The 25,204-nt window shown below is 46.1% G+C and overlaps 3 protein-coding genes across 3 annotated transcripts in view; 2 read left to right on the top strand and 1 right to left on the bottom strand.

Annotated features, from left to right (window-relative positions):
• Window positions 1-890: 890 nt before the first annotated feature.
• Window positions 891-3,471, bottom strand: LOC137165951 (uncharacterized). Its single transcript, XM_067567493.1, has 2 exons — window positions 1,962-3,471; window positions 891-1,365 (listed from the first exon to the last, which is right to left on the bottom strand). Exons 1-2 carry the CDS (start codon window positions 2,497-2,499, stop codon window positions 983-985), a joined length of 921 nt encoding a protein of 306 aa, XP_067423594.1. The 5' UTR covers window positions 2,500-3,471; the 3' UTR covers window positions 891-982.
• Window positions 3,472-3,479: 8 nt separating this feature from the next.
• PINK1 (PTEN induced kinase 1) lies at window positions 3,480-17,001 on the top strand. The gene is given in 9 exon segments (XM_067567490.1): window positions 3,480-3,579; window positions 3,582-3,799; window positions 6,284-6,595; window positions 7,629-7,732; window positions 10,054-10,236; window positions 11,205-11,368; window positions 13,468-13,595; window positions 14,722-14,958; window positions 15,464-17,001. Coding segments are annotated over 9 exon segments (1,692 nt in total). The 5' UTR covers window positions 3,480-3,494; the 3' UTR covers window positions 15,725-17,001.
• Window positions 17,002-20,066: 3,065 nt separating this feature from the next.
• Window positions 20,067-25,204, top strand: part of AGMAT (agmatinase (putative)) — a 15,088-nt gene continuing 9,950 nt past the window's right edge. The window contains exons 1-2 of the mRNA XM_067567492.1: window positions 20,067-20,625; window positions 22,741-22,943. Of these exons, the coding sequence (XP_067423593.1) occupies window positions 20,213-20,625; window positions 22,741-22,943 (616 nt within the window). The 5' untranslated portion in view covers window positions 20,067-20,212. The remainder of the gene's footprint in view (window positions 20,626-22,740; window positions 22,944-25,204) is intronic.

Raw genomic sequence — 25,204 nt, 5'->3', positions numbered from 1 at the left:
GATGAGCTTCCCCAACTGCGGGGAGGGGGCGGTCATTGATGGAACACACATCCCCATCTTAGCACCAGCACACCTGGTGACTGAGTACATAAACCGCAAGGGGTACTTTTCAATGGTCCTGCAGGGGCTTGTGGATCACAGGGGTCGTTTCACAGACATCAGTGTGGGGTGGTCTGGGAAGGTGCATGACGCTTGTGTATTTCGTAACTCGGGGCTGTTCTGTAAGATGCAGGCAGGAACTTTCTTTCCCAACCAAAAAATTCAGATCGGGGGTGTGGAAATGCCCATAGTGATCCTGGGGGATCCTGCTTACCCATTGCTCCCTTGACTAATGAAGCCATCCACCGGACACCTTAACAGTGACAAGGAGTGTTTTAATAAGAGGTTAAGCAGTTGCAGAATGGTTATAGAATGTGCTTTTGGGCATTTAAAGGGTAGATGGAACAGTCTCCTCACTAGGCTGGACATTAATGAGAAGTACCTCCCTTCTGTGATACCTGCTTGCTGTGTTCTTCATAATGTGTGTGAAGCTAAGGGTGAAAAGTTCCCCCAGGGATGGACTGTGGAGGCAGAAAGACTGGCCGCCAATTATGAGCAGCCACCTGCCAGCACTACGCTGAGAGCTAACCCCGGAGCGCTTTGCATTAGGGAAGCTTTGAAAACTAGGTTCTGCAATGAGATGCAGGACTGATGTTGTTTGCCTTTGATTATCCCCAAACCACCCACCAACCCCCCACCCCCCTGTATGTTGCTTGCCTGATTTCGGTTCCTGTATGTTGTTTTCCTTTGATGATAGCCACACTCCCCACCGCCCTTGCAGATCTGTGCCCGACAAATCCTTCAGGAACAAGATTTTATTTAATAAAGAAACGTTTTGGAAAGATGCAAACATTTATTTTTGAACAGTCATGTCTTGGGTGGGGTGGGGAGGAAGGGTTCCTTCACTGTGTCCAGGGGTAGGATGGTAGCTTGCTGGCCAACTTCAGCGTGGCCGCTGCAGCTTTCTGCTCCCCTCCACCAGGGTGGAGGAGAGCAGGTGCTGCCTCCTGGCCAATCTCCTCCGAGACCTGTTTGGGGCACGGGAGGGGGAGGGCGTCATTGGGACTCTGTCCACAATAACACGGAGCAACTCTGCCTGGTCCCGCAGGAGTCGCAGCATCTCCTGCGTGGTGCTGCGATCATGGTCTTGCATTTGTCTTATGTTCTGGGACATGGTCAGCCACATCGCTCTTTGCTCTGTCTCTGCGGCTGCTGAGGCATTCATGAGCTCCAAAAACATGTCATCTTTGTTTAGTTTCTTCCTTTTCCTAATCTGAGACAGTCTGTCCGCAGCACTACTTAATGGTCGGGCCACTGGCGAGGTGTCTGCAGAATGAAAGAAAAATAACAAGACAGCCACAGCCAAATTAGAGAAGAGCAATATACAGATGTAATAGTTTGAAATAATGATGCCTTCATAAAATGTAGCCACAGTTTTTAGTTAGGAAGGAAATATATGTGTATCAATTTCAACAATGATGGCTTGATAAAATGTTGCCTCTAGTTTGTGTATTGAAGAAGATACATATGTTTCAGTTTCCATAATTATGCCTTGATAAAATATAGCAAGTAACTTTCTCTTTGTGCTTGCATTCCAAACCCTTACAGAGAGCTAATGCAGACCACGTGGTGGGGTGGGGGGTAATTGGCTGGCATCACAAACCCACACAGACAGGAACTGAAGAAAGAAAAGGGGAGAGAATCTCGGCTTGCATTCCAAACCCTCACAGATATGGAAGAGAGAGAGAGAGAGTGTGTGTGTCCCTCCCTCCCTGCATCCAAAACCCACACAGACAGGAGGGGGGGGGATTTCTGTGCTTGCATTTCAAATCTTACAGAGAGCTAATGCAGACCGCGTGGTGGGGGGTAATCGGCTGGCAACACAAACCCACACAGACAGGAACTTAAGAAAGAAAACTCACCAGATGTGCTTTCCCCGGGATCATTTGTGCTGTCGTGTGTGCTGGTGGACTGCTCTGGGGTCAAGAATAAGTCCAGAGTTTCTGGGAGAAGGGACACCTCGCTCTCATGCTCCTTGCTTTGCACAGGTTCCTTCTCCCCCTCCTCCTCGTCCATGGACTCCTCCTCATTGTTCATGGACTGTTGTGAAGTAGTGGAGGTGTCGATGCTGCGTGGAGGAATCGTGGTGGGATCGCCCCCCAGAATAGCATGCACCTCATCATAGAATCTGAATGTTTTGGGAGTGGAGCCAGAGCAGCTGTTCGCGTCCCTGGCTTTCTGATATGTCTGGCGAAGCTCCTTTATCTTGATTCTGCACTGCTGAGCATCTCTCTGGTGTCCCTTCTCCAGCATGCCCTGCGATATCCTTCCATAAATGTCCAGATTCCTTTTCCTGGCTCTGAGCTGAAGCAGAACGGACTCCTCGCCCCACAGCTGGATGAGGTCTAAGACCTCTGGTCGACTCCATGCTGGAGCACGTTTCGGCTTTGCCGTAGCCATGCTGAGAACACTGGCAAACCTCTCTCCACGCTGGCTGCCTGCACAGGAAGTGGAAATTCAAATCTTCCCGGGGCTTGAGGGGAGGGGACTTTACCTGCTATTGTGACCACAGAGCAGCACAGCGCCATCGGCCAGAGAGGTGAAAATGGGGCATAATGGGATACATTCCGGAGGGCAATTAATCCGAATTAAGCTCCATTATGTTCACACGGACACTAATTCAAATGAACAAATTTGAATTAGGTGCTATGTTACTTGCAGAGGTGGTCTTATTAATTCGATTTTACAGGCACCTTAATTCAAACTAAGTCCCCAGTGTGAAAGACAAACACACCGAACCCTGCCTGCAGTGACACACCCCGGTATGCCCGCAGTGACGCACACACACGTATCCTGTGCTCACAGTGGCACGCAGGTACACACGCAAGACACGCCCTGTGCTCGCAGTGACACACACACACATACAAGCCCCTTCTTTAGGCAGACAAACACACCGAACCGTGCCTGTAGTGACACACACACACACACACACACACCCTCCGTGCTCGCAGTGAGCGACACAGACCCTCTGTCCCCAGGGACACACACACAATTGTACACACAGTGACACAAACACACACACACCCTCTGTCCCCAGGGAGACACACACACACACAATCGTGCCTTCAGTGACACAAACAGACACACACACAATCGTGCCTGCAGTGACACACACACACACACACCGTGCCCGCAGTGACCGACACACACCCGCTGTCCCCAGGGACACACACACAATCGTACTCGCAGTGACACAAACAGACACACACAGTCGTACTCGCAGTGACACAGACACACACACACAAGCGTGGCTCCAGACAACACACACACACACAAACACACACACCAGCGAGGCCCCTCCCCTCACCCCGGGCCGGGCGCGTCACAGGGCGGCTCCCCCAGTAACCAAGGGCCGGGCTGGGCCGCGCTGAGGCGGCTGTGGGCCGAGCGGGGCCATGGCGCTGCGTCAGGCGCTGGGCCGCTGGCTGCTGCTGGGCCGGGGGCTGCTCTTGCGCTGGGGGCCGCCCCGGCCGCCGCCCGCCCGCCCGCCCGCCTGCTGCTACCGCCGCTGCTGCCGCCCCGCTACCGCTTCTTCCGCCAGTCGGTGTCCGTGTCCGTGTCCGGGCTGGCGGGGCGGCTGCTGCTGCGGGGCCCGCGGGGGAGCCGGGGGCTGAGCCTGGCCTTCGGGCTGGGCCTGGGGCTGCTGGAGCAGGGGCTGGAGGAGCAGAGACAGGCCGCCTCCGCCTGCCGCGACATCCAGGTGCGGCCCCCGGCCCGCCCCACGGACAGGGACCGGGCCACGGCGAGGCCTCGCTGGGGACCGCCTCCGGGGTTGCCCCCTGTGGGGGGAGGGGATCCCAGCTCACCGGCCCCTGAGAGGGGCCTGGCGTGGGTCCTAGGGAGAGTGACGGGGGGTGTCTGGGGCAGACCCATTGCAGGGCGAGTGCTGCCCTGAGGGGGGGGCAGGGGACATCAGCTGACAGACACGGGCCTGGCCAGTGGCGCAGCCCCATGCCCCACACACTGGGCCGCGGCTGGGTCCCGGAATGGGAAATCCCAGTGAGCATCTGCAGGGCGAGGTGGGGTCCCAGCGGGGCTGTTCTCCTGGCCAGGTACCAGCAGCAGAGGAGGAATGTGTTGGGTGTCGGGGCGGGGGGCTAGCTCCTTTCTCACAGACGCCTAGTAAGTGGGACAGTGGAGGGTGGCAGCTGTGGGGCCAAGACTGGCTTAGCAATGAGATTCCACCCCCTGCCCTCCCAGGCCGGCACTGGGGAGGGTCCCTACAGGTTAGGGTTTGGGCATGCTGGTAGGAGGCCAGCGCTGCTACCCATGCTAGGTATGTAGAGACACACAGTCTCCAGGGCTGTCAGACTGGCACCTTTCACCAGCTCTAAATACACGTCTGTAAACCGTTCTCCTTTTCTCTCTGTCTTTCTCAATAGCTTTTTCCTTTTCCTCTGCCACACCTGCCACACCCTCCCCCCCCCCCCCCCATGCGTGGTTTCTTAAACATGTTCTCCCCCGTCTACTTAAATACCTTCCAGTCTATTTTATTTATTGTAAGTTAAACTGATAAGAGAGCGTCTACACACAAAGTTGCTTCAATTAAATTGGTTTGACTTCAGAGGTTTAGTGAAACGATTGTGACTGTATGTAAACCAGGCCTTGGGCCCCGATGCTGTAGCTGCATCCATGCATATAGATTCCTGTACCCATGCAGATCTGATTGCAGGATTGGAGCGTTAGATTCCTTTCCGTTCTGAGGTATATTTCTGTCACAGGGTCTGGTCTATGCCCTTAGCCTGTTACCAGTCTCCTGGGAATGACCCCATTAGTGTACTGGACCCCAGGACCCACACAGGCAGGCCCATGGATTCTAAGACTGGGCCTTCAGCACTAATGTTCCCTGTCTTTCTCTCTGGCTCCTGGCAGCAAATCCAGTCAAGCCAGACTCCTGGGAAAGGCCTATACTGTGCCCCTTCAGGGAAATGAAGTTAAGCCACATAGTCTACCCTGGTCAAACCATTGCCATGATGAAGCAGCCAAGCTGTGATGAACTCCTCCTCTTGCTCTCTCCCTCTGTTCCCTTTTGTCTCCCCAGTCCAGGCTCTCTTTTTTCCCTGACACCTTGTTCTCCAGCTCAGTTCCCAACCCCAACTCCTGCCTGACAGGGTTTCCTGCTGTTAGGTGTTGATTGTTGAATATTTGGGGCATCTCTTTGCCTTGCTGGGCCTTCTGTTGATTTGGATCAGTTTGAGCCAGTTCTTTAATGACTATATTCATTCCCCCCAGACAGCAAGGTGACACAGTCACACCTGTCTCTTGCACTGTTCCAGGTGCTTTATTATCCCTTTTGCATGCACTGGGTAGCAATGCCACACTCTGAGGGAAACTGAGGTATGCCTAGGTATCATAAAAGCATTACAGAAAATTCATCACAATTTGTTTCTTCAATTTCTTAATTCTTTCCTAATTTCCGATCCTGTTGTCCACTTCCTCTTCTCCTTTCTGTTTCATCAACCCCCAAACATTTTCCCTTCACTGTTTCTCTCTCTAACCAGTCATCATTTTCAGCTGCCATGAAAGCTTTAGGGCATTGGTATTCTATCTGCCATTGTTCTTAACTAGGTTTTATTTATAAACATTATTTTATTCATTCAGAGAGGCAGGGAAGCAGTATCAAATCCCTTTTATAGAAACTGGCCAGACATTTCTCTGCAGACTTTATTTGCTTATGTTGCAGATGAAATGTTTTTTCCCCTCTTTTGTTCACACATATTTATTTGTCTGTAGTATTGGTTGAAAGGCACCTTAAATAAAAACTTGTGTTGATGATAGATTGTTTGCTGGTTTGAATACATTGTCTTTAAAATGAGTACAAGGCCCTGACTGAACTGTTAGAACTTAGACCTGTTTTCAAACTCAGATACCCTAATAGGACATCTGTATCCCAGACGTATCCAATCTGAAGCATGGAAATGCAGTGTAGGATTTGGAAGTCCTGTTACGGAGCCTTAAGTTTGTAAATTGGGTTCCACCTTGTATTCTGTAAGTGCCCAAGTGGATTGTAGTTTAACATAATAGAAGATGTAAAGCTTTCAAATGAGAACTATGCTGGCCATCTGGTATAGATACTTGTATGCACACCCTGGAGTCCGTACAATTATATCATTTAACATACCAAAGTAGTTCTGTATTTTTTTAAGTGTTGAATAATTGAGTGGTTTGTTTACTTTCCTTTCAGACTATATTTATCAGAAAGAACAAGCCACTGAAAGATCCACTGAGCTCTTTCCGCTGGCAGGGCTTCAAATTAGAAGAGTACCTTATTGGGCAACCCATTGGGAAAGGGTGCAGTGCGGCAGTATATGAAGCAGCGATTCCTTTGTCTTCCAACTGCCAAAGAAATGAAGACAGCAAGCCTTTAGAAGGGAAGAGTCCAGATACACAGTGGGATCATGGCTCAGTTATCCAGGCTGCAGAAGAGAAACCTTTACAAACAGACCAGCAAAGAGCTGCTTTCCCATTAGCTATCAAAATGATGTGGAACATTTCGGTAAGGAGTTAGTCTTTAATCTTCCAGTTTGTCACTTGCGAAGTCTGAGTGAAATGTTTACCACAGATGTGTTGAAAGCTCTAATTATTCTGTGCATGATTAGTACATTGGAGCAAAGTTGTTGGTATATAGCACTGGAAACAGAGATTGTTAATGAACAGTCATCACAGTGAGGTAATTAATGCTAATCAAAAATTCTTCCTGTAGGTGTCAGCATCAGCATGACGTTTGTGTGCCACTGCTGGTTTGTCTATTGTTTCTTGACAACATTGACAATATTTTCTGGAGAAAATGATTGTTTACTGTTAAGAGAAACTTTAAGAACTAGGAGGACGTGGGAAAACACACTGCTAAAGAAGTTTGAGGAATCACTGCTTTTAGAGAGATTCAAGGATGAAACTTGTATGTCTATTTGCTGGGGACAATTTAGGTATAAAACCAATAATGCTACATACAGGATGGATAACTGAATAAGCTACTGGAAGCCCCTCATAATTAGGTGGCTGGACCAGATTTCTCTTCACAGGTTTCTTCCAGCTCAAATGAGTCTGTGATGAGCCATATCCCAAAGCAACTATCCTAGAGATTCAGAGAGCTATCATTTTTTTCTCTGTGGAAAATTCACTGTACCCATTCCAGGTTGCAAGCAGCTGAACACAGAGTCTTATCAAATTATCCATCCCTTAAATCAGTTGGTATTCACAGACTTTTAAAGCAAGAAGGGACCATTATGATCATCTAGTCTGACCTCCAGTGTAACAGAGGCCATAGAATTTCACTCAGTAATTCCTGAATCAAGCCCATATCTTGTAGCTGAGCTAGTGAATGTTTTTAGAAAGACATCCAGTTTTATTTTGAAGATTTCAAATGATGAGGAGCCCACTACACCCTTTCTGTTAAAAATTACCCCTGATTTCTAACCTGAATGTATCTAGTTTCAGCTTCAGGGTTATCTGCTTCCAGTTTTGGTATTTAGAGTGGATGATTTTAAAGCTTAGGTTAAATACAATGTGCTATGTAACTCCTGTTGTAGGCTGGTTCTTCAAGTGAAGCTATCCTCAGCACCATGAGACAGGAGCTTGTTCCGGCAAGTGGTGCTGCCTTATCTGGGGAATATGGAACTGTTGCTTGCCACAGGTATGTTTTATTAGACGATGCTTTTTTGGTCCTTAAAAGTGATGTTTTAAGAACACAGGATATTATAAAGAATCTGTGGAGCCCATAAATTTCAGATACAAAAAATTTGAAAACCAACTCCCCCTTTCACATGTCAATCAAGATCTGAGTTCAGGGTGCTGTGTTTCCCTGCAATAGCTATTGTCATCTCTAAATCCCCTCCCTCTCCCCCTCTCTCCCTTCCCCCCCCCAAAAAAAGAGGAAGCAGTACTGATACGTTCAGGATTTGAGGTACCTTTCATCCAAATCCCAATGTAGCTTGCAAGTTTTTCTCATTGTGCTTGTGTTTGTACAATATGTGTGGAAATCTTTTCATCAGACCTCTGAAATTCGGTAGTGGTTTAGAGTACACAGGCATACCACAGAGTATTTAAATTGAGGAAATTAAGAGAAAGATTGCATCCACTTGACACGACATGGGATTTAATGAGGGCAGAATTTAATCATTTGAACTGGACCGTGGCCAGAATACTAATTCTTCTACACTTGCCAAAAAATAAGGGGGGTGAAGGGGGAATGGGATAATTAGTGACCACAAGTGATCAGGACCTTTGTTGTACATTTCAGCTAAATGATGGTACCTCCAGAAGTACAGAGTACCATAAACACTGTGTTGGGGCATTGGTTCATAATGATTTAGAGAAGAGAATACCACCATGTCTGTTTGTTCTTTGTACAGTGCCTCGCACAGTGGGGTCCTGGCCTGTGACTGGGATCCCTAGGTTCTACAGTGGTACAAGTAATTTAATAATGATAACATATCAATGAAGTTCACTCAAAACTGACCGGAATCAAAAGTGAAAATGACTTACTCTATTTTCACACTCTGAGCTAAGAGAAAAGTAAATAAATATGGGAAAGTAAATTAGAATTTTAAAATTCTTTCTAGTTTTGTCATCTAAGATGTGAACACAGGAAAGTTGTTGGGGTTTTTGTTTTGTTTTGTTTTTTTGTGTCCTTTTAAACTTTTTTACAAAAGTTTTTCTTTTTTCAGTTTAAACAATGTAGTCTAAAATCCAGATCATCTGTTTTAAATTTCAAATACACCTTTGCTGCTAGTACAAATGAATAATAAACACTGTTTGGTATGTAGTTAGCCTAGGAGTGTAACAGACAAACCAAATTTTGTATTCAGGGGATCAGAGGAAAGAGAGGTCTGTCTCATTCATTTTAATGGGCACTTACTGTGTAACTCAAAGAATAGATTTCCTGGTATGGTATCCCCTTGATCTTGATTCTGTTTCCAATAATAAACTCATTTTTTTTCAAAGCCAGCCCTAGTTTTCTCCTGAATCTTACAGAGGTGCAGGTTTCTCTCACTAACTCTACCCCTCTGTTAATAACGTAGAACATTAGCACTTTAAAGTTTATTTTGGAGTAAAATAAAGGGTTACATTTTGTTTTTAATCATTCTCAGTGGGGCTTATTTTTTAGTGTAGGCATGAGCAGTCAAATTTGTGGAAAATTCTGTTTTCTCGATGTAATCTCCCCCCTTTATTTTTTTTAAGAGCTGATCAAACAAATGTTTTGTGTGCCCTCTAACGGTGTAAGATTAAACTGCACCTTGTCGAAAGTAGAGGTTGATATTTTTGAGCTGTTAGAGCAAGGGGATCTAATACATTCCGTGGAAAGTGCCAAACGGTAGTTTTAATTGTGATCAGTGGATCAGGTCTACAAAGCTGAAGTCCATTTACTACCCTTGATCTGCAGTGGATTGCCCACTAATAACACTAGGAGTGGGGATTTGCACGAAGCCTGAGCCATGCAGGCAGATGCTAGTGCCTGTGTGGAGCTCTGTCTACCTCAGTAGACTCATGGCCTATATGGAGTACCATTTTGTGAAGTCCTGCTGACGCCTGTGGGGTTTCATGTGAGAGCAGGAACCCGCCTGTATGGATTAGTTTCCAGGATTGGAGACTTGGTTAGGAAAGTTTCTGCTGAGCAATTGTCAGAATTGTTTGCAACCTTTTGTAACCTTGTTGTATCCAGAGCTTTTCATGTTTGTGAATGGCTGAGTATTTTTTACAGACACTTTAAATGGTACATCTTCTTTTGAACTACACTTTCCAGCCTTCCTGGTAACTTACCAACGTTGTTTGTTTTAGAATGAGTGAGTTTATAAAACTGTTTTGGGACCCTTTAGGAGGAAAGGTGCTATATTAATGGAAAATACAATTTTATTACGAATAACCAAAATGTAAGTGTCTGTAATTCACCATCCTACCATTGTTGTTGGGTCTTAATTTCTTTGTCTCGTGATACACACGTTATTTTTGAAACAGGAGACCTGTCTTTGGGAAGAAAAGGTTGGAACCTCATCCAAATATAATCCAGGTGATCCGAGCTTTTACATCCTCAGTTCCTCTGCTACCTGGAGCTTATGTGGACTATCCAGATGTGCTCCCATTAAGTCTGAACCCCAGTGGGATCGGTCACAGCCGCACGCTCTTCTTAGTGATGAAAAAGTAGGTAGAGATGAGCTTTTAAAATTCCTCAGACTTCTAGTGTGACTCTGCTGTGAGGTTCTGTATTCTATTCCTGCCAGATAGGCAACACAGGGCCTTGTAAAGTCTTGGTCTGGCTCATTGCCATGGATCAGAGCATGCTTTTAGAAACATCCCTGTGTGACCCCAGTTCTTGAGGTTTTAACTCTTGTCAAACAATGAAGGCTAGTTACTCTTTTTAATAATTACTTTAATTAACTGATTTTAGAAACATCAAACACTTTCCCAATTTTCAGATATTCTGGTTCTCTAATGATACCTTCTCAGCTGTACACAAAGGCAAAGTTGAAGCAAAAGTGACTTTTCGGGATGCAGTAACTCTGGGCTTTCTCTTTCTTTCTGATCAGCTGTTGCTTTTCAATTGAGACACAACCATTAGGCTCCAAATTATCATTCATGTTTATAAACACTTTGTAGGGGGATATCTCCATTTCCCCCACCTTTTTGCTACTTTGACCAGCCTGACTTCAGAAAACTTTCCCTCCTCTGACTCATATCCCTTCCCACCAAGTCTGTTAGTTCTGTGATAACACACTTCCCTCTCTTTCCTTCAAAATACAAAAGAGGATACAGAAGAACCCTCTGTAAATCAAATCCGTAAGAAATCTTTGTACATTTTGCAAGCCCTGTACTTTTAGAGAAGATGCTTTTATTTCCAGTTATAGAAGCATGAAAACACCGCTGGAGAGTCCAGATTTCAGATGGTATGTCATGCAGCAAAATATAGTCTCAGGAAGGAAGGAAGCAGATGGTTTTTATTTCCTAGGGGGAGGGATTGGGATTGGTTAAGGAGTTTGGGATTTTTAGAGAGAAGTTAGTAAATGTAACAGTGAAATATTTCCAGTCAGATGCCAATAATGTTGAACCTGAATATTTGCTTTATAGCAGTAGAATACTGAACCAAATATTGTCTTTCTCATGCTGTCTAGTTATCCATGCACCCTGCGCCAATACTTGAGAGAAAGGAATCCAGACACCCAACTCAGCACCATGATGATTTTACAGTTACTGGAAGGCGTGGATCATCTTGTTCGACATGGAATAGCGCACAGAGATTTAAAATCTGACAATATCCTAGTTGAATTTGATTCTGGTATGTAGCCTGCTGAATCCAGCTGGAGATGAATAGAGAGTTTACAAAAGTAATTTGACTTGTGTTGGGACTTGTGCTAGTAAGTCACTTAGACGCTTTTGAAAATCACATCCACAGTGTTTAACGGGGAAGGAAGTGAGCCTAGATGTTACAGCCTTTGTTTAGGGGAGTCAAGATTCCTAGGTTCTGTTCTTGGTTCTACCACTTGCTGCTGCTGTGACATCTGGAGAAGTCATTTAGCTTTTCTGTGCCTCAGTTTTCCCATCAGGAAATGGAGATAATGCTTCCCAGCCTCACAGGGGTGTTGTGGTGTTTGCTCAGTGTCGGTAAAATGCTTGGAGATCATCAGATGAAAGGTACTATGTAAGGACAAAGCACTGTTAACAAGATATGTTGCAAAAATTACTAACTGAGTGACTGCTTAAACAGAGAGCAGAAGGGCGTGCACTAGCCTGCAGTGCAACATTTATGATGCATTTGCTCCAGGTCTATGGTCTCTGTCATCGTCACTTGCCAGGCAGCAGTGAGCAATTTCTAAAATCCCACAGCACAGATAGGTTAATGATATTGCACCATCGGATCACTAAACATTAAGTGATACCAGAGGGATTTAACAGATGGTTAAAACCAAAAGCACATTTTGTTGTTCTGCTGTCGCTCCCTTTAACTGAAATTTTAATTACCTGAACTGTTTCAGTGTGACTGAGATTCAAATGAACAGGAAACAATAGCGAGCCCCTAGATCTGTGTAATTAAAAATCCCACTGTAGCTTCTGTAGAATATTTTTAAAGGTCCTAGCATAGGTTTTGTTTTCTTACAGCCTTGTTAAAGCTATACTGAATGCAGTTGGTAATGATTAAAACTTCAGTCTCTGCAGATCAGTGTCTGGAAATCAATTATTCTGCTTTGCAATGTTTGACGTGTCATCAGGACAGTAACCATTAACTAGCTCAAATATTTGCCAACTCCTTGGCTCTATATCTGCTACAGATTTTTTAAAAAGAGTACCAAAGATTCTTTCCATCTCTGATTAATTCTTAACCTGATGTATCTTCTCTGAAGTCAGAGTGGGACTCAGTCAGACCTGACACACCAGTCTGTTTCCAGTCAGCAGCAACTCTACTTCTTAGACTGTATTTTGTATGTAGGAATATGCTTCCATTCTGTGCATTGGTGCTTTACATTTGTGCTATACCTCACTCACTGGGTGTCCAAGTTCGATGGAAGCTGTTTAAATGAACATGAGTGTTTTGCTTCATGCAATCTCAGAAACTGAAAATATGTGTGGGCGGGGGGGCCAGGCTGCTGAAGTGTCTGTGAAAACTCTGTAGGGGTAACTAATTTTTTATGCAGAGAAATGGTCAAATGTGACATTTGTGAAGGAAAACCAGTCTTCTAACTTGTAATACTGAAGAGAGTGACATACCGAGGGGGGACCATGCCCCCGGGCGCTGGCCGGGGGGTGGCGCCGGCTGGGCCCTCAGAGGAGGAGCCAGCCCTCACTGATATCCCTGACATTCCACCTCCCATCCCATCCACCCCCATGCTGGATGTAAGCAGGGAGCTGCAGGGATCCCGGCCGCGCAGGGGCCAGGCAGCCAAAGGCAGGGCTCCGGGGCAGAGTCCGTCATGTCCCCCTCCTCTGGGTGGCCCCCACATGCTTACATTTCCACCCTCTCACCCCCCCCCCCCATTGGCAGCAGCATGCCACGGGGTGGGGGGGAGGGTCTGCAGGCCCGTTTCTCACTTTCCCCCACTCCCACTCCCCGCCACACCCACAGCGGGGGAGTGGGTAGAGTGGGGGAGAGCGGGAAATGGGTCCACACCCCTCCACCCCCACGGGACACTGCCACCGCTGCCACCAACTAGTGGGGGGTGCAAATGTAAGTATTGGTCCCAGGCGCCGGAGACCCACGGTTACGCCACTGTGAGATGCAGAAATGGTCTGTAGTAATATAGATTCCTGTAAGGAATGAGACTGCTTGTGCTGAATAATAGTCAGTTTTCTAACATGATGTATGGTATCGAATATGGCCAAGTATTATACACTGCACATCTCGATTGGGTGGTAACACTGGTAACCTTGTGGTGTTTACAGCTGGCTCTCCCTGGCTGGTGATCACAGACTTCGGTTGCTGTTTGGCAGATGAAAATATTGGCTTGCGATTGCCGTTCACCAGCTGGTACGTGGATCGGGGAGGCAATGGCTCTCTTATGGCGCCAGAGGTAATTTCTCATGTGTATGAGTCTCAGTAATTATTGCTGTATTTGGTAGTTACATGTGTGGTGCTGGTGGAAGTGCAGAATCCAGTAAAGTCAGTGGGAGCTTTCCCATTAACATAAATAGGAGCAGGAGCAGGTCCAAAGTAATGGATTTAGTGAACACCAAACCTTCCCCTTTGCCCTATATACCCTCCTTCCACACAAGATGAGACATTTGAATGCCATTCAGACACGTCCATTTAGTCCATTCTTGATGAAAGCCTCTTCATTACGGACTATCCAGCCATTCTTGCCTAGTACTGTGCCTACTAAGTTGATATATTGGCGGCTGCAGGTTGCTGTGGGTGCAACATTGTCTGTCTAGTTTATCTTCCCACAGAAGTTCCTGCCATGGAGGGCCATCTTCAATAGCATTGCTTAGAGAATTCATGCTCTGGTTGATTGGCACTACCATGTGGTAAAACGTCTTTGATGTTGAAGTTGAATTTATCAAGAGGACACCGTTACAGAGCTCTGTGCTGGAGAATCTCCCATTGGTATCTTGAGCAGCTGAAAGTGGGAAAAAAAAATCTGTTACAAGGTGGTGGTTGGTCTTATACATAGAAGTAAGAGATTCCAAATGTGGCAGCATTTTCATTCTTATGCCCTATTCTGCTTAGCTTTTACAAGGGTCTCAGAACAGTGAGTCTTACACAGCAGCTGTGTAGCAGTTCTTGCATTATTATTACACTAGCAGTCGTTTCTCTAGCATATTCCTCTGCATCCTCTGGGTGGTGGTGAAATTAATTGTATTTCCTTTCCCCCCACTACCAGGAGCCTTAACATATGGTAAGGGATCCCCAGCCTGGCACTGATATACTGGGCAGGGATAACTTTGGCTTTCGTGCAGTGTGAAATGGAACATGTGGTTTCTCTGTAAGGCCACTATCTGAAGACCCTTTTCAGCTGCTCAAGTAATTTATCTCTATAAATACTAGGCTGGGTGCAAGCTTTATTCGGAGGTGAGAACTAAGTTGATTACCATGGAAATGCTGACCTGTTGCAAAGAAGTAGATTTATCAAAAGGTCAAACAAACTTGTGCTGTATATTTCTATTTCCCGTATGTTTCCTATGGTCCTCCTGCTGCAGGTGGTCACAGCAACACCTGGTCCAGGTGTCCTGATTGACTACAGTAAAGCAGACGCATGGGCAGTTGGAGCAATAGCGTATGAAATCCTTGGGCTGTGTAATCCTTTTTATGGCCAAGGAGGGTCCTCTCTGGAAAGCAGAAGCTACCAAGAAGACCAGCTGCCAGAGTTTCCAGATACCATGCCCTTCGATGTGAAGCAGGTGGTAAAGATGCTACTTCAGCGGGATCCGAACAAGGTGAGAGACCTTGCGCTATTGTCATGAGTGGGGTTTTAACAGGGGTCAGTTGTGTAGCTGTCACTTTCCTGAGAGTGTTGGGATAGAATGTTTATACAGTGCCTAGCACAGTGGGGTCCTTGACCATGACTAGGGCTATCTCTACACTACAGAAATTTGTCAACATAAGATGTCGACTTTTAGCCGCTTTCAGACTTTCAGGTGTCTGATGTCCACACTGTTCTCCTTGGGTCGGTGGATCTTGGTACCTGACACTCTTTTGCATAGTACAGTGAAGTTGTATTGTACAAGGGTGGCATGTAATGGACCTTAACTGAATTGGGAGATCAAGTATAACAGCCTGACAGCAACAGCCACAAAAAGCCTTTCATTTAGAAGGGAGAGTTCTGTGAGATGAGAAGAGACTTGGGAGCATTTCAGCAATATATGCCTTGCATGTCTATTCTAACACCTCTCACATGATTCAGCAAGTTCAGCTACAATTTTCTTCCACTTCTCGTTTCAGAGACTATCTGCTAGAGTTGCAGCTAATGTGCTTCACTTAAGCCTCTGGGGTGAAAATATTCTAGCCCCAAAGAGTCTGAAACTAGACAGGATGGTTGGCTGGCTTCTTCACCAATCAGCTGCCACTTTACTGATGGATGGACTGGTGGACAACAGCAGGGTAGAAACTAAGATGAAGATGTGCTTCTTGGCAAATCTGGAGTACGAAGATCTTTGGGAGGCAGCATTTTTACTGCTGTCTTGGAGAAACCATTCTGTCTGAAGGGTCCAATTCTGTGCGTGGCCCTGCAGTTGATAAATGGCATTTCCTAAAAGCACTTGGGAATCTGTCTAATACTTCTGTTTCTCTGGAAGCTAGAATACTTTAAGGAAAAAATCTGCAGGCTTAGCGTACGTGTTAATGTAAGAGGTTGAGTTTGCCTATAGAAAGCATTAGTATACAGAAGGTAGTTGTCTTACCTGTAGAGAAAAAAGCATTGAATTATTACTGTTATAATGAGATTGGGGAATGATTTGGAAAGTGTTTGAAGGATATCTGGTCAGCTTCCTTCACATCTGAGAATTTGGATTTACTGCTTGAAGCAAATCCCTTTACAAAAGGATCTATGCACTGAGGGAGGTATAACACAGCCACTCTTTACAGAAAAGCATTACAATTGCACTTTTGTTAATCTTATAGATTTTCTGTATGTACAACAAAGGAAGTTGAACTGATGGAACAAAATGAAATCTTTGTTTTCTTAAATTTCAGATCAGCATAATTCTCATTAAAATCATATTCCTCTGCAGCCAGAGATACATTTCATTATAAAATGGCAGCCAAAGGCATCATGATTGAGCTGTTTATCTGTGACGAGATCTGTCAGGAGCTGGGGGGCAGGGTAGGAAATGCACAGCCAAAGTACTTATCTAATTATATATAAAATGCCATAGGAGCTCTCAATACAGAACAACAGATTTCTGTGTTCTGATTGATTTGCTGTAAAAACATTTGTATCTCTTCGGGGGCTCAACACCAACTGTAATATCCAAATCTGAATTTCACAACTCAGGCTTGCCATGTTAGAAGGTCTGTGCAAGAGCTGAACTGGAATGCCAAATCCAGATATCCCCAGGCTTTTGAGAAGTTTGGTTCAGATCTTGATCTGAACTAAGCAACTCAGTCACATCTCTGATCACAGCAGGTCAGTGCTTGGGCCATTAAGATAGTCATATGTCATTTAGTCTTTTAGACTATGTAGATCTAGTTCTTTTAACCAGATCTAAAATTCCTTCCAGGGACATTCTACTACTTCAGTGTGCCCGGCTAAGAGAGAGTTGCCTCATATTTGAGAGAATGATGAAAGAGGGCATGGGATTAATGGCTCTTTTGGTAGTTTCACTTGGCTATAATCCTTATTGTACCTGATTTCTGTTTCACTTCTAAGGGTTATTGTTTTAGTGAAAATGTCATCCGACTTTATAGCTGTGTATTGAGGGTATTTGAAGAAGTTAGTTATTTTTTCCTGCTTGCACAATAAAGTGGTGATTGCTCTGACACTGAATGGATCCACTGATGCTGTTTTTAGCTCTATTCACTGTACCAGGATTTAATGCCGTAGTGACTTGTGGGTTAATTCGTATTGGAACTTGGCCTTTCAAATTTCCTTTTCTGTGGCATGCTAAATATTCGTTTGAATGTGATCTGATAGGCATGGTCAGCTCTTTCAAGTCCAGCCCTCAGATTATTCTCATACTCCAACATTAAGGGTAACAAGTAAGTCCAGTTTTTCAAAGAGCAGCTCAGCATCATTTGAGAAACAAACCAAGCATTGTGATTGTCCAGTGTATTCCTGAAACTTCTGAACATGTTCTTGGTAACTTGCTTATACTGTTATTTCGTTAGAACTGTGCGGTGAGACACTGAGAGCTATCAGTGAATCATGCCAAAGCAGCATGGGTTTCGTAAGTAGTCTTGCAATGTTTGTAATGTTTTATTTTAGGCGTCTTCTCCATTCACTTGTAAAATATAATGGAAATGGCGATTAAGAATTGTATTGCACTGGAGTAAATCTGCTTACAGAAATTGGCATCATTCATTTTATAATGCAGCCACTGAGCTATGCGCTTTCATAGCTAACATACCAGAAAGGGCATCAGCTGACTAACCTAACCAGCCATCTAATTTGAATCTTCATAGGTGCCATAAAACCACAATACATAAATGGTCCCACTCAGAAGGGTCCACAAAAGGCCCCGAATCTGGGAAGATTCAGGAAAATCAAAGTAAATCCTAGCCCTGGAAAAACAGTTACCATAAAACCCTGATAAATTAATGCTGTTTTGAGCACAACTTGCCATCAGCAACAATCCCATAACGTGGTAGAGTTCAGTCTAATTGTTTGTGGATGGCAGTGCCTACAGGTGTTATCTGTAAATGAGAGGTGGGGGTGGGCTTTAGCCCAGGCTGAAAGAGCCTTGGAAAAATTCACTGCACAGTTCTGTAGACCATGGCTGCTTACTACGGATTCTGCCTGTGTGTCGCAGGGCAGGGCTCTGCTTCCACAACACACTATCCATGTGGATAGTGTGTTCTAGCCATGCCCTCTGCCAGTTACTACAGCTGTGATAGGTCTGAGTTTTTATGCAGTTTGGCTTTTGAGGCTCTTAGCCTTTTTTTTTCATGTATTTTTTGCTTCAAAGTACAGCTTATGACCTGCTGTTCCGAGCAGGAGGTGCTTCCTGAAACATCCCCTGCTGTGCTCCCCAGCGGTGGGTTGCCAGCATCTCCGACAATCTGCCAGATAACACCAGGGAACTGGACAAACCTTATCAATGATTCCTATGATGAATGTGGATAGTGAAACGGTAACTTATATTCCTGAATATAAGCCTGGGTATGATCCCTCCACCAACACACACGTACATCTGCTCTGTACTAAGTAACGCCCTGTAGATCTAAGAGCTAGCAACCTCAGAGAGGCACTGCTGATAGTAGTTGCATAACAGCTGCTGATTTGAAATCTCTGGTTGATGCTGAGGTTTCAGCTTGCAGGGAGGGGTAAATAGACACTTTTCTGATAGCTTTCAACTCCAGATTGTTATCCAGCCAGCAGTGAGTTCTCAGCTTCTCTTTAATGAAGAGGGGTTAATTGGGACATGTGACATAGCTCCAATTCATTTTCACTCTAACTGGAGAACTGAGACTGCATCTACATTTATTTGGATTAAGAGGTTTTGTCAGAAGCCAGATCACTTTGCACATGTGAACACCCCTCCCCTCTCTAAGAAGCTCCAGTCGCTACAACAGGAGGGCGCAGACTTAGGAACATAGCATTTGCAAAGCAGCTCAGAGCACTCATCCATCCTGTCCAGTATCCTGCTTTTCAGTGTGACCTTTTGCTTCAGTGGAAAGTGAAGAAAAACCCATAGTGCACATAGCTAGTTTTGAAAGGGATGCATGCAGTCAGCTGGCATCCTGAAGTAGGAAGTTTTAAAAATGCATTTGTTCTTACTTACAGTGCACCCTCAGTACGGCAGATGATGATTAGGGCAGGGACCACCTGTGAGACATGATGTGATCAGTGAAGAGAAAACCAAAAGAAACAGAGGACAAGGGTTCCAATTGCAAAGGAGAGGTCATTTGGGATTTTAAATACACATTTCTAGTAGAGATGGAGGTAAAGATATGTCCAGTGCTTTGATATAGATGGAGACAAGAGGTGTTGTGATACACCACCAATTCAGACCAGAAAGGCAGATGCTTCCACAAATTACCACTCGAGCACATCCTTATCTAATCAATCTCTCCACATCGCAACACTTAATATTTTCACCCATCTTGACTCAAGGCATTTTGGGCTGCTGTAGTCAATACAGTCCAGAGCCTCCTGACATCATATGAGTCCAGCCTATTTGGTATGAAACTCAAGTGAGGGTGGGGTATCCAATCTGATTTGATCTCGTTCAGCCCAGCTGCCAAAATCAGAGCTAGCAGGAGGACAACAATTCTGTTCCACGTACTTTTTGAAGGTTTGACATTTGTTTTCATTCCACATTGGAACAAAATGAAAACATTTGGACTCTTTTTGTGACAATTGTTCCACAGCCTGCAATGAGAGGATTTATTGCCTGGGTGAAGTAAAGTGTGGGGCTGCAAAGTTAGTTTTAGAGGTAAGCAATGGAAAGACTGCTGCTCAGTCTTCCGGGCAACCCCTTCAGTCATGCATGGAGTGGCTGGACGGATAGCATTCATGTGCGACAATGTGGCTCCCCAGCGCTGGGCTGGTGAAAGTGCATAGAGCGGTGCAGCTGGCAGAGCAACCTGCTGCTTGATTTAAGGGAAAGTGTTACAAGCTGGAACCTGGCCACCTGTCTGGAAAGTAAGGGTGGCTGCAATAATGCTCCATTCTGCACAGATTCAAGTTGCTCAGGCTACATGGCTGCACAGACTCCGGGAGTCTCTGACATGGCCTCTGACAAACCCAGAGTAGGAAAAGACTTCATTTCCCAGAATGCAAGAGGGAGCTAAGGGAGGTACGGCAGGGGAGGGCTGTGCAGCTGCTGCCTCTCTGCTCTTGGACTGGAGGAGGAGAGGGAGGCGTGGGGCTGGCGGCTGCACTTTGATCCTGCCAGAGGGAGAGGGGCGAGGAGGAGGGAATGAGTGGAGTGTGTCCCTGCTATCCCAGCCACTCCGTGCCTTGGCATGTGAAGAGTCAGCTGTGACTGGGCCTGCAGAACTGGGGGAGGAAGGGGAAGCAGCCAGTGCAGGATGGAGCATTTCTTCTTGGGTGGCAGCAAGCTGCTCCAGAGAGCGCTCTGCCAGGAGGGACTCGGCCTTCGGAAGTTCTCAGGAACTTTCCTGGCAGCCAAGTTCAGGCCGCCTTTGCTGAGCAGCCCCAGAGCTAGCCCGTGTGTTTGGACCACAGCTCACCCTGCTGGAGCTGGCTCCCTGCCTGGCTTCCATCCTGGGGAGGTGAGCAGCCTGCTCTCTGGGCAGGGCGCCCCTCGTCGCTTTCTCGCTGATTCAAGCTTCAATGTGCCACCCAGTGCTGAATTCGTGGCCAGGCCGGTGGGGGTCTGCTCCATGCTGAAGCTGCCCGTTCAGGCTTCGCCAGAGGGACTCGACGCTGCTTTTGTCGGGGTCCCCCTTGACACAGGAACCTCCAACCGTCCTGGCGCAAGGTAAAGGGCTGTTGTGATGCTAAGATCTGAGTAGATAGGAGCCACAGCCCATGGAATACGGGCACTTGCTGTCTAGTGACAGGGGCACACGCCCTGCAGGGAGATATCGAAGCCTGCAAATCTATAGTGTAAACCAAAAAAAAAAAATCCCAGGGGAGTCAGTGCTGGTGAAAGATGTGGGACTAACAGCCCTGTAGAGTGGAGCCCCTTTTTCTTCCATGGGACAGGTCTGGCAGAATGCAAGGTCTCCCTGTATTGCCCTGCCAGTCGGCCTCAGCTCCGTCCTACAGGGACCAAGCATAAGCACAAGAGGGCGGGTTGCTCTTGGTACCCATTCAGTCCCGTTGGAGCAGCTACAAAGGTGCCAGCTGTCAGAATGGTCTGTAATGTTGTGACAATCCGGGTCCAAGCACCCCAGCGGGAGATGAGGGGGTCTGAACCTCGAAGAATAAGCAGTTGAATCCTCTGATTAAATACAAAATGATTGTACTATAAAAGCACATCGAGTAAGGTCTTTTATGGAAACTGGTGACATGCTGGTCCTGGATAGCAGAGTGATGTATGTATGGGTGGTGCATAAAGGGTTATGTATGCGTGCTGGGAATATGTTCCTATTCTGTGTTGTGGAGAGAGTTGAAAACCAGCCTGCCTTAGGCAAAGGAATGTCCCTCAACCTCTATAAGCCAAAGGACAAGGAAACTTCATTTATACATGAGGTAAACAGAGCTATCAAGCGGCAGTGTATCGGAGACAGAGTCTGCACTCCCAGGAAGTCTTCCTAGCTCTTGATACAAAGACAATGAAGTTTGGAAAATATAAAGTGGAGCAAAAAGATATTCTAGTTATCCATCCCTCGGGGGACCAGGGAGCCTGTGATGTCCTCTTACCTAAAGGGCTGGAGTTGCTGGGAATTCAGGGGCGTGTGCAGAAATTTAACTGTGACCCTGTTTTGGAGGAGCATGTTCCGTGCCCTCCCCCTGCCCCCGCCAGCCCCGGGAGGATTTTACTTCCCCACTCCTCCCACCCCAGCTCCAGTAGGAACTCACTCTCCCAACCACATGGTCCTGAGGCTGGAGGAGTTCTGTGTCCATAATTACTGGGAAGCCATGCGTCTTGCTTGCCCCCACTTGTGCATGCCCCTGTGGGGACTTGATGTGAGTGAGGAACCTGCTTAGGCAAAGTTTGTAACTTGCTAAAATTAAGCTTTAGTCACTAGAAAGTGTGTTTTTTGGGGGGGTTTGGTCTTGTTTTGTTGTAACCATACCTGTCTCTTTTCCCCTTGCTTGTATCACTTCCATTTAGGTTCTTGATTAATAAACATATTCTTAGTTTTACTACAAACCATCCCAGTTAGGGCGACAAGATAGCAAGTGTGAAAACTCAGCTTCCCAGGCTGTCCGGTCACCCTAATCTCAGCGCTGTTCTACTGAAGTAAATCGGAGACTTCAGCTAACCTTCCAGGTTAATGTGTACACGTCTCTGTGGAGGCAGCAAGTCTAATAGCTTCTGTGAGTGCCCACTGGTTGGGACAGGACACTGCAGGGAGACGCCCGTGTCAGGCTTTCCAGCAATGGACATGGCCTAAGCACTTCAACAGATGGATTGTGTGTGGCTGTGGCCAGAGACCTCATCGTAAATCTTGTGTGACTGGCAAAGAGTGTCAAAAACACCTAATCATTTAGGGTGCCCTAATTGAGACACCTTAAAGGGAGCTGAGTTTAAAAAGGGGGCCATTCAGCATTTCGGAAAAGCCGGCCCCTGTAAGTCTTCTCACGTTAGCCACCCAGAATCCTAGTCGCTATCGAAAACCTTTGCCTACATTCTAGATTTGCAGTAAACTCTCTGCCTGGACCTACAGATGATCCATCTGTTGAAACTGTTAGGCCATGCTCATTATGCATCTGACCTAGACTATCATAGCCCCAATATAACAGTCCCACCTGAAACCTTTGCCCCAATGAACTTTCAAGTGAGATGTGGCCCAAATTTCAACTCCGAAGTGTCTAGGAGGGAGTTTGTGCCCAGCCAGCCGTGTGTTCAGAAGCCCCTGGTTCCATGCAAGTTCCCACCTCAAAGTGTCCCAGATAACGAAGCGGGGGATTCTTTCCCTTCCAGGTTTGGCCCTCGCCATATTCGAGCCGAGTCGAGCATGGTGAGAATTCATAACCCCAGCACTGGGGCAGCACCTTTCCATTCCCTCATGGTTGCTGACATTGGTGACGTGAACGTGAACCTCTACAACCTGCAGGACAGCTGCAGGCAAATCCGAGAAGCCTATCAGAAGATTATGGCAGCGGGATGCATTCCCCTCACGCTGGGTAAGGAGCCCGGAGCTGGGCCTAGTCTCATGCTTTGCTGTTAAAACTCTGGTTATTAAGTGGGTATCTGGCAGACCTGCAGGATCCAGTAAAGCCATCTCTCTCCCACTGACCCATATATTGCAATGGATATGGACTAATTTAGTAACAGGGTGCTGTGAGTACAGCAGACCTGATCTCTCACCCTCCCCACTGAGATAATTTAGTCTCCTTCAGCTGCTCCCAGACCTTTGCTGCTGCTGGTTCTTCCTAGATCATTCCGATTTTTGCAAGTGGATGAGAAAAAAACAACCCTGAGGTATTAATGAGCCAAAATATTACCCTGCTTAGCACATCACTCATCAGCAAATGCTCTCTTAATGGTGGTAGCTGATGTTACTTGGTGGTGGCATCTCATTGCTTCTCAGACGTCCAGGTGCCCCAACAATGCCCCAGGATGTACCTGTGCTGAGAGAGTGGCTGTCAGCATATTGGCAGGATGACTACTTTCCCGGTATGTTTCTCTGATTTAGGATCCAAACCTACAGCTTGCAGTCATGTGTTCTAAGGCAGCAAACTCTCAGACTCCCTCTGAACATAACAGAATCCTAATTCACGGCATGTCTATGTGGGCGAGTTATACCTGGTGAAACGCTAAGGTGTGAATTTGAACTGATATTCCAGTATAACCAACCCCCCCGTAGACACTCTTGTTCCAGAATGAGGAGCTTTTCACAGTTTAGATTATGTCGCTGTGGAAGGGGTTTAAGGTAAATAGCCACTGTCGTTACAGAATAAGGGAGTCCACCCAGGGAGTTACAGTGGTACAGTATAACTATACTGTTATAATTGGTTAAGCTTTGCAGATGAGCCCTCAGATCTTTCTGGCAATGATTTAAATCAACATATGCATCTTCACAGACATTTGTCTCTCTTTGTATCTGAAAATATTTCTGTCATGTACTGCTTTGTGCTTCCCTTGAGATTTTCACTGCAGGATCTCAAAGCGCTCGACAAACACATCTTCCAATTTTAGAGATGGGGAAACTTGGGCGCAGAGAGGTGAAGGGTGCGGTTTTCAGTGGGGTTGAGCCCTCACAGCCCCTGTTGACTTGAGATAGAGCTGGGAGTGTGCCTCCCAGCCCTGATAGATACCTGATAGATACCACTCTACCAAAAATAGCGCTGTGAACATTACAGCCCAGGGGGCAGTGTGGGCTACCCAGAGGGTCTGGTGGACTTACCCTAAATGACTGCCCGGAGCTCAGCCACCAACTCATGGCAGAGCTGTGAGCAGAACCCCTGAGTCCCGGCTCCTGCCTTTGTGCTGGATGAGTCACCCAGCTCTCCGTAACATCTGGTTGTGAAGGTGAGTAGCTAATCAAACCAGCAAAAATGCAAGTTTGCTGTAGGGGTGATGGCAGGTTGTGTCTCGAAATGCTGCCTTTCTAAAAAAAAAAAAAAGAAAAGAAATGTCCAAATAAGAAATAAAGGAATATTCCTCAAAAGTGAGAAGAAAAGTTGGGTTTTGTTCTGAGCTGCTATAGAAGCTATTGGGGGTTTTGGAAATTCATGTACCTTTTATATGTTTTAAAAGTAATTTGCAGGCAAGCGTTGGACTCCTCTTGTAGCTGGCATGGGTTAGCTGTAATGTACTTTGCACATGCCAGTCAGCAATGTCCCTTTAATGGAGACAAAGTATTTACATTCATCTACTGCCTTTTCAGCCAGCATCATTTAATCAGAAATAACAGAGCATCGTAAAAGGTGCAAAATAAACCAAACCTTTGCGCAGGACCCTGTGTGAAAGGAGGGAATGTGACTGACCTACCATCCGTGATGTCTGGACTAGACGATGCTTCTATGCTGTGTCAAAAATGAATAGCAGAGGTTAGAGAAGATGCTGTTACGTTGTTGTCCACTGAACACAAATTAAAACTAAAGAGCCGAATATGATCTTAGATGTATTTTGTTAACCTGTTCAGTGGGATCCGAAATGAGAGAGAGAGAACAAAAGTGTTCAGGGTTATCAGTTGAATCAGCTCGTATGCAGTGCATTAGTTTCATGACAGACAGCGATTGCAATGTGTGTGCACATGTGCGGTTACGGTTTAGCCCTAGGGCACCCACGACTTTGCAATCTGAAACTCACTTAGCTGTCGTGACTATATACAGTAAGGGGAGGAATTGCAAGCCAGTTTCAGTCTGCTCAAATGTCCCAAGTCCAGATTTAACCTATGTGATGCCCGTATTCATAACACAGAACTAGGATCCCTCACGTC

This window comes from Emydura macquarii, unplaced genomic scaffold (genome assembly GCF_026122565.2).
Source record: "Emydura macquarii macquarii isolate MOO-44397 ecotype Brisbane River unplaced genomic scaffold, CSIRO-AGI_Emac_v2 contig_2768, whole genome shotgun sequence".
Taxonomy (NCBI): Eukaryota; Metazoa; Chordata; order Testudines; family Chelidae; genus Emydura; species Emydura macquarii.
The sequence above is the reverse complement of the archived record's forward strand: the minus strand, read 5'-3'. Positions and strand labels throughout refer to the sequence as shown.